General features: G+C 36.9%; 1 protein-coding gene across 1 annotated transcript in view; it reads right to left on the bottom strand.

The window, feature by feature from the left end:
* Positions 1–4,247: 4,247 nt before the first annotated feature.
* The window catches only part of LOC150083325 (basigin-like), a 218,123-nt gene continuing 212,746 nt past the window's right edge, over positions 4,248–9,624 (bottom strand). The window contains exon 12 of the mRNA XM_090377977.1: positions 4,248–6,599. Within this exon, the coding sequence (XP_090234103.1) occupies positions 6,545–6,599 (55 nt within the window). The 3' untranslated portion in view covers positions 4,248–6,544. The remainder of the gene's footprint in view (positions 6,600–9,624) is intronic.

Here is a 9,624-nt window from a genome sequence, read left to right as displayed (position 1 = left end):
AGGCAGCGGACTTTGACAAAGGCCAAATTGCAATGGCCAGATGACCGGATCAGAGCATAACCGAAACGGCACAGCTGGTGGGGTGCTCACGGTCAGCCGTGATTAGTGGTCCAAGGAGGGGGAACTCACGAACCGCCAGCGAGGTGTTAGACGACCACGGCTCATCGATGCTCGAGGGCTCTCCTGGATGGTACATGGCAACAGAAGGGCAACTGTGGCACAATTCGCGGGTAATTGGAATGCTGGTGATGGGAGTAATGTGTCACAACACACAATACATTGAACCCTGATGAAAATGGGGCTGCATAGCTGCAGGCCACTCTGAGCGCCCATGCTAACCATGGTTCACTGGCGACGTCTACAATAGGCATGTGAGCATCGAAACTGGACCTTGAGTGATTGGAAGGTTGTCTGCTCTGATGAATTACGTTTCCTGTTGCACCATGTTGACAGCCGGATACGTGTGTGTCATTTACATGGGAAAGTGATGGAACCTGGATGCTCCATGGAATGAAAACAAGCTGGTGGCGGCAGTGTCATGCTTTGGGTGATGTTCTACTAGGATACCCTGGGTCCAGTCATCCATGTGCCAGGCACTTTGATATCTATCACCTACCTAAACATCATTACAGACCAGATAAACCCTTTCATGGCAATGGTCTTCTCCTCTGGTGGTGCCACCTTTCAGCAGGATAATGCACCATGCCACACTGTCCAGATTGTTTGAGACTGGTTCGCAGAACATGAGAAGACTTCCAGGTATTGCCCTGGCCTCCAAATTCCCCAAACATTAATCCCATCGAGAATCTGTGGTTTGCATTGGAACAGCAACTCCGATCTGTGGCATCTCAACCATGGACCTTACAGGAGTTAAAGGATTTGCTGGTTACGTGTTGGTACCAGATACCACAAGACACATTTAGAAACCTTGTAGCATCCATGCTTTACCGGGTACGAGCTGTTTTGGCTGCACGTGGAGGACCAACATCATATTAGGTAGGTGGTCATAATGTTTTGGCTCATAGGTATATACAGGTCTGGAAGCCTCACTTTAGGAAGGATGTATATTTACTGGAATGGGTGCAGAGAAGGGCAACCAGATTGGTGAAGGGAAGAAAAGGGTGCTATTACCCAGAAAGGCTTCAGTACAGCAAATTGCAGCATCTCGAGACCAGGCACCTACAGAGAGATCTGACTGAGGTGTTTAACGCCTTGACTGGATTGAGTAAGCTGAAACATTAATGGTATTCTTCCACTTGCTGAGACTATACACGTGAGGGAGATAAATTCCATAAATTCAAGTTGAAGAAGGATGGTTGTGTGGAAGTTTGCTTTCAGCCAGTGGGTTGAATGCAAGTACAGCAATACCTCACTTAGCACAGCTTCAAACAGCACGGGTTTCACTATAACACGATTTTCAATTAAGGTTAAGTCAAAAATTTACTGTACATATTAAAACTCATTCATTAGCCTAGACACGTGCTCTACACATATGCTGCGTTGTCGTAGTTTGGTATGCGTATATGTATGCTGCAGTGCCAACTCTATTGTGATAGCTTTTCAAATTTTTCATTTCACAATTTATTTTTTACCCCTTTAAATACGATTGAAAATATATTTGCATCTTGGCTAGAAATCACTGTCAACAACATGCGTTCTGTTTGGCAGCTTGTCTGCCCAATTTGGCAAATGATTTAATTTGTTTTGAATTGCAAATTCAGATAACTGCCGAAGATATCGTGAAGATCGGAAAAGATTTGGGATTCGAAACTTTGGACACTGCCAATGTACATGACTACACTGACTCACATGCAAATAACTTAGATGACGCAGATCTCTTTGAAATTGATGAGCAAACTGCATATAAAGAAGAGGAAAACAATTCTGAAATGGATAACACTGAAGTGGCACCAAAAGAAGAATTTTCAACAGAAGAATTGGAGAAAGTTTTTCAGGGGGTTGACATGGCCTGCGAGGTGATTATGAATGGAGATTCAGACGTTGAACGTAGCATCAAGATATGGCAAATTTTACGAGATGGGATTCAGTGCTACAAAGACTTGTACGCCAAGAAAAAGAAGAGACAACTTTACCAGACTTTATTGAAATGCCTAAATAAACAGAGCTTTTTTCTCATCTCTCACGATGTTACCTTTTCATTAATAAAATTTTTGCAATATTTTTTATTTCAAATCCTTTTAATTAGCTATCAAGTGCAAATTGCTTATAGATTTATTATAATTTGTTTATAGACTGTTTCTCTGGTATGCATTCAATTAAAACCCATCATAATTATACCTCAATCAGCACAGTTTCACATAACACTGAACAGTTTCGGTACCAATTATCAGTGCTATGTGGGGTATTGCTGTACTTTGCATTTAACACTGTTAATTGCAAAGTACTGAATATGGGTAGCAGTAACCTCAGAGTAATTGTACCAACTGTGTGGTACTACACTCAGGGTAGTGGAAAATGAAAGACCTGGGGTAATTGTGCAGTTAGATACTCTGAGCAATGCACAGACTGCCAGGATAGCTCTTGGGGTTTTGTGAATGATATAGTTAGTTATTTGGTTTTTAGGAGCATTAGCAACTAAGGCCATATTGCTCCGGGATATGCGGTGGTCATTCCCTGACCTTTCCACATTCTCCGTATTTGGTGGTGATGGGCTCAAACCCCTGTGTGAATGATATACAGGAATTTTGCTAGCAGGGATAAGGATGTGATTATCCCACTGCATAAGGCAATCGTCAGGCCACACCTTGAGTATACTGCATACAGGTCTGGAGGCCTCAATTTAGGAAGGATGTAGAGCTGCTGGAATGAGTACAGAGAATGGCAACGAGATTGGTGAGGGGAACAAAAGATTTCTCTCTCTCTCTCTTACCAAGAAAGGCTTAAGTTCTTCAAATTGCAGAGCCTGAAGATTAGGAACCTGTGAAGTGATCTGGCTAAGGTGTTTAAGGCTTTGAATGGTTTTAGTGCACTCAATGCTGATGGAATTCTTCTTGCTCAGAACACGTTTGTTGTTTGTTATTTGGTTTTTAGGAGCATTAGTAACTAAGGCCATACTGCTCCGGGATATGTGGTGGTCATTCCCTGAACTTTCCTCCGTATTTGGTGGTCACGAGCTCGAACCCTGGTCTAATCAAGAAGCGTGTGCGATGCACTGCTGCTCCTGCCCACCCAGCTATGGAGGTGCCCTCAGATCACACGAGGTGGAAAAAATTCAAATAGTGGAAGGGCAGTTGCGGAATAGATGTACGGAAGCTTGCCTTTAGCCAGCATGTGGTTGATTGCTGGAACAAACTTCCATCTGTTGTGGAAGTTGATAGTTTAATAAATTCAAGGAATAACTAGAGAAACTATTCAAGGGAATGAATAGGTGAAATGGGAAGTGTTTTGTTTTTTTGTTTTTTTTTGGCTGATGCTGTACAAGCTTGCTTGCTTTCTTGCATCATTTTCCACTGCTAATGCTAATTAGCATTAGCAGTTGAAAATGATTATGCAAGAAATGATTATGGTTAATTAGCATTAGCAAATAATGCAAAATTATTTATAGAACAGGCTTGATGTAGCCAGGTAGTTAAGCATGAGAATGCAGGTTGAACATTCATTTGAGTTAACCACGGTCTGAATCTCATATGACTGCTAAATATGGTTGTGATTATAATTTTGTCAAAAATGATTAGTTGGAAACTTTTCTGTCTTACATAGTCTTGCCAGAATAAAAACAGAACATTTTAAAACTTTATGAAGTTTGTTATATGATGATATTTCTAACAGCAGAGTGGACAATGTTATAAAATAACAAAAAATCCTGAAACCAGTCAAAGAGTCAGGCTGGGAATACTTTTTATTCAAAAATTAGTACTGATATGGTGACAGGAAAATTTGCTATTTTCCTAATGGCATTTTATAGAATATCACAGTAAGAACAATACAGATGCAATAAAAAAAATACAAGCATATACTGGCAAAAAATTTGTTCTTAAAATGTATGATATACTGTGTATATATATATATATATATTATTTTTTTTTATCTGGATTTATTTACTTCATTATATTACTATTACCTGCTTCATAAGATTCTAATTTAAACACAACTAAAATGTGGAAATGCACGTTGAAGTAAACAAACAGCTGTTTATAATATCAAATATTGGTGAAAATTTAATTTGGACAATTTAAATATCCACCGAAATATTACAGGAAACAAAAATAAAAACATTTTAAGAAATGAAATTTAATAGTTACAGAGCTAAACTTCATGAAGTTTGGTGCATTATGATTTTTGGTTAAAATTTACTTATGGGTACACCCTTCCAAAATGGCGATGAAGAGATGAGGAAGAAGGCAGTGATTGACATGCCTAACCTGCTATGGTTAATTAGGGTATTTATCCCCTCATTTCTGCTGTTTTAAAATTGGAATCTTTTTCCTATTTTAAAAGAGAAGCAAGGGGGGGAGAGAAACACCATAAGACTGAGGCAGTCTGGAAGGTGCACCCGTAAGTAAATTTCAGCCTGATTTTTTAACAGAGAAGTAACAATGTTAAAAGAAATTCTACAAATTAAAGTGATCATATATAAAACATTGCAGACTGTTTTAAACAGTTAGATAATATGTACATATAATATCTGTAAAAAGATAAATTAACAAAGGACAATATACTCAACATGATTTTATTTTCAAAAACACAGAAAAAACTAAATATCAATAATATTTTCTAGTAAACCTCATGAAGACTTTATTAACAGTCTAATACTCAATAAAAGTTTTGCTATGAATTGCTAGTAATATAGAAGCATTCTCTTTGAACATTATACTTAATCACAGCATTTTAATTATCAGTACTTTATGAACTATGACACAATATCTAAATTATATAATGAAGCTATTATGAATAAGCAAATTTTTTAGAAACATTAACTTGTTTAATACTACTATTCAAAACTAATTATATATTATTTCCTTGTAAATAAACTATCTTTGCATAAAAATATTTAAAATTTCAAAATATTTGCTATCTAAACTATTTTATTGCACATAAATGCATTTATATGGTTATATACATAACAATGTCCCCATTTTATTTCTTTATACACACAAAGTCTTTAGAAAAAGATGCAATAATTGTCATTGTATTTATTTGCTTAAGTTACAAAAGTACTGTACTCTACCTTGTATCACTGCATGTGCAGGAATTTTTGAAATTTATAATCAGTACCATCAGTACTATGGTAAGGTGGAAGATAAGAAGTCAGGAGGGATTTACAAAAGAAGTTGGCAGATGCTCTGAAAAATGTTTAGCATGTACAGATAGCAATTGTTCAAAGAAATATGCAACACACTTTTCACAAGTATGTGGTTTAAAATAAACATCAATGTATCTAATGTTATGGAAAAAAAAGTGCAAATAGTATAAAAAGAGGTCTAAATGCGGTTAGAATAATCAGTCACTTAATTTCCCTCCCCCAAGCTAACAGACTGATTTTCATCTCAATGGTTATATGAATAAACATGGTATGCAAAAATGGGTTTCAAGGTAGCCCTGACACAAAATAAATATATCTTTTCTCCTTCAATTATGAACACTGTATGTGGTGTAGTCTGTACGGATAGGATTTGTATATCTCAAAGACAGAATAAATTTAGAGCAAATATGTTTTCACCAAGATGGAAAACAATCCCATATTATGAATGTGAGGTACTGATTTCCTATATGAACAGTAATAATAATAAATCTAAATTCTTATTTTGTTCACATGCTGATGGTCTTGGCTACCTTATTCATCTGATTTTAATACTCATGATTATATTTCTTGGGAATGCATAAAGTATCATATCAAACTAACCCATATATAGTTTAAGAGTTGTGAACAAATATTTAAACTATCCAGGAAGGTAGTGAATGTTGGAGGTTCCCTACAATGAAAGTGCCTTTATATGAATAAATACTTCATTCATATAAAGCATTGTAAATTTAATTCTTTCTACTTATTACTTTAGGAAATATATACCATGAAAATGGTCACATCTTTTTCCAAAGATCCTCTATATACGTTTTGCTTTTAAACCAATAACTCTTGTTATATGTCGAAAGACACTATGCTGTAATAGCCAAGCATATGATATAAATATTTTGAACTTTAAAAGGATGAATTTTAACTCCCTATTTGCACTCTGATGAGACATGATTCAGTAAAAATTCTTATTTGCTAGTGAAACAGGTAGCTGGTAATTTATAACTATGCGGAACATAGTTTTACATCATGTTGATTATGATTTTCTGTTTAGTATGGAAAGGATAACTGAAGTGTAGCGTATGTTACTGGTAGATTTTGAATGACAGAATAAAAATAAATTATTATGTGATATACACTAATACACCTTTCATTAAGAAAGTATAATATCTGTAATTACATAATAAAGATTAATATATTACTGGGTGAATTATATAACATGATAACATACATTCATGCAGTAATATATAATCAACTGAGCAGAAAAAGATATTATTTCTTTAAAAGATGCCTTTACTTTCTCTGCCTGACATCTGGACTCTTTCCTTTTTGATCAGGAGTGTTTTTACTGGAAAAAAAATTGGAATGAATTTAAAATGCTATTAGGTAATGAGGGATAATAACAATAAGTGGTAATTTTTTTGACTGTTAAAATAGTTTTAGAACCACTGGTTTACTCATGCTGATCTAATTAACATTATTAACAGGTTTAACAGTATACATAGTGAAACTATATACAGAGCTGTTCCAAGTACAGCAAAAATTTTAAGAAAATTAGTGCTTGGAACAGCTCTTGGAACTTTCTGGAGTAAGTATAATAAATGTGTATACATGGGGGGGGGGGGTCCAAGTCAGCTAGCAGTTGGCTCTGGGAAATGTTTCTTCTGGAATTTTTAAAATTTGAAAAAATAAAAATGTTGTACATAAATGCTTTTAAATATTAATTTGTGCTTATTTTGATTTGGTTGCTCAAAACTAGAGTAATTATAATCAAACCACAATTTTCAAATTTCATAAAAAAATTTGTTAATAAATTTTCAAAAAAATGCATTAATAAATCATAAAAAAGCTCATCACTTTTTTTTGGTGCAATATTATTTTTTCTATGTATCACTTGATTCAATTTCATCAGCTTCTGGATATGAAATCCAGAGTTTCATCTTTTGAAAGCTGAAATCAGCTTTCAAAATGGCTGACAATGCATGATTTCTTCTTCTCCTCTTCTTCCTCCAATTTAAAAAGCTATTTTCATTTTGCCATTTATTCTAAACTTACTTGTAAATTCTCATAACAGATGATAGCATTTATTGTATCATTTCAAGATAATTCATATAAAAATAAACACATTACTGGAAATGTAATAAAAAGAACCTTCAAAAAATGTATATATATACACGAGGGTGGTTCAATAAAGAAATGCCCCGAACTACTTCTACATATCACAGAGTCATGATATTTTGTGTGTAGCATTATACATATCTCTGTACTAAAGGTGTAAAATTTTAGCCCTGTGTCTTAATTTGTTTTTCTCTTACAGAGCTGAATGTGTGACAAAGTAGCATCATGGACAAAGTTGAAGCCAGAGCTGTAATCCAGTATCTGTTCTTGAAGGGGAAATCTAAAGAAATCCATAAGGAGATGACTGCTGTATATAAGGATGAAGCCCCATCCTATGGAATTGTGATGTACTGGCATAGACAGTTTAGGTGTGGTTGAACATCGGTAGAATCTGAGCCCATTCCAGGTCATCCCCATTCAGCCATTGATAACAGCACGATCAGAAAAGTGGAGTCATTAATCATGGAAGATTGCCGGATATCTGTACGTGAATTTTCCGAGGAGGTGAAGATTAGTGTGGGCTCTGTTGAAACAGTCCTTCATGACCAACTCTATTTACAGAAATTGAGTACAAGATGGATTCCCTGATTATTGACTGGTTTCCAGAAGGCTGATCAACAACAAAAACCACAAGAGTTGTTAGTCCTGTGCCAAAAAATGAGGAAGACTTATTCTCTCGTCTAATCACTCAGGATGAAAGTTGGATAAACCATTTCGACCTTGAAAGTAAAAATCAGTCCATGGAATGGCGACATCATAGTTCCCTCCCCCCAAGAAGGCAAGGGTCCAAGCGTCAGCAGGAAAGGTCTTGCTGACAGTGTTTTGGGATGAGAAAGGCGTAATAATGACTGATTACCTGCCGAAAGGTAGAACAATTACTGGTGCCTATTATGCCAACTTACTTACAAAATCACAGGAAGAAATCAAAACATGTAGGTGTGACATGCTGTCCAAAGGTGTGAGAATGCTTCAAGACAATACCCCAGTTCACACTTCTTAAATTGCAACAACACAAGCAGTCACTTGTGGATATGAAATACAACCCCATTCACATCCAGCCTACTCATCCGATCTTGCACAATTGTACTTCTTGTTTCCTTCCCTCAAATAATTTTTTCGGGGGACCCACTTCCCTGACGACGAGACACTCATTTCTGCAACAGACTCATGGTTCAAAGACCAACCTCACCACTTCTACAAAAACGGTATCCGTAGCCTCATCCATCGATGGGAAAAATGTGTAAATCTGCATGGTGGCTATGTAGAGAAGGACTAAAACCTGTGCCAAAAATCAAAAGGCTAGCACCCCTGCAGCTAGGTCAGGGAAATTCTTTATTGAACCACCCTCGTACATAGCTACACTCCAGAAAAGGTTAAATAATTAGTAGTTCAAAATATGATGTGCATAAATACAAGCATGAATGCTGATAAGCAAACAGCACAAATTAAACACCTACCTAATACCTTGTGGAGCCACCTTCTGCCGGTAATACAGCCAGTACAGTCTGTGCAATGACTCCACAAGGTGTTGCAGAGTGCCCTGCAGCAGTGCTACCTATGCATTGCACAATGTGCCCAGTAATGCCTGCACATTGCCAGGTGTATGGTTGTAGCATCAAACGTTTTTTTCCAGTAGATCCAAAACATACTCAATTGGGTTGAGATCAGTTGAGTTGGGCAGCTGTGGGAAGCTATCACATTCTTGAAACCTGCTGAGTTTTGTGGCATGGCATGTTGTCTTGCTGATAGATGCCAGAGTTGTCTGGATACACTATCTTCATGAAGGGGTGTGCACTCAGTCAGAGTAGATAGAAAAAAATAGGCATTCCCATGGAGCTGTTAATGGTGATCAGAGGACCCAGGGCAAACTACAAGAACAGTCCCAAAACCAAAACCACAACACTGCTGCTTCCAGCCTGCTGAACACCAACAGCTCCAGGGGCCACAGTCTCATATTGCTTTCTTCAAATGGTATGCTCATCAGTGAGTTGGAAATAGGATTCATCAGATCAGGCAACAGATTTCCACATCAGTGGTCCAGTGTTGGTACTGACATACCCATGAGAGGCACAGTTTGTGTTTTGCAGTGGGTATGGATTCCTGTTATGGCCATTGCCTGTCATAGCCTATGTGAGCTAATGTCCAGAGCATAATCCACGTGGATATTGGTCTTGCTATTACTGGGTGGTTAGTTGGGCCACTGTGCTGCTTTGCTGATGTGTTACAAGATGAGACATGACGATCACCATGGGTAT

Source organism: Mastigoproctus giganteus, chromosome 7 (genome assembly GCF_048544385.1).
Source record: "Mastigoproctus giganteus isolate SK-2022 chromosome 7, ASM4854438v1, whole genome shotgun sequence".
Lineage (NCBI taxonomy): Eukaryota > Metazoa > Arthropoda > Arachnida > Uropygi > Thelyphonidae > Mastigoproctus > Mastigoproctus giganteus.
Note: the sequence above shows the minus strand (reverse complement) of the source record. Positions and strands in the feature narration are given on the sequence as shown.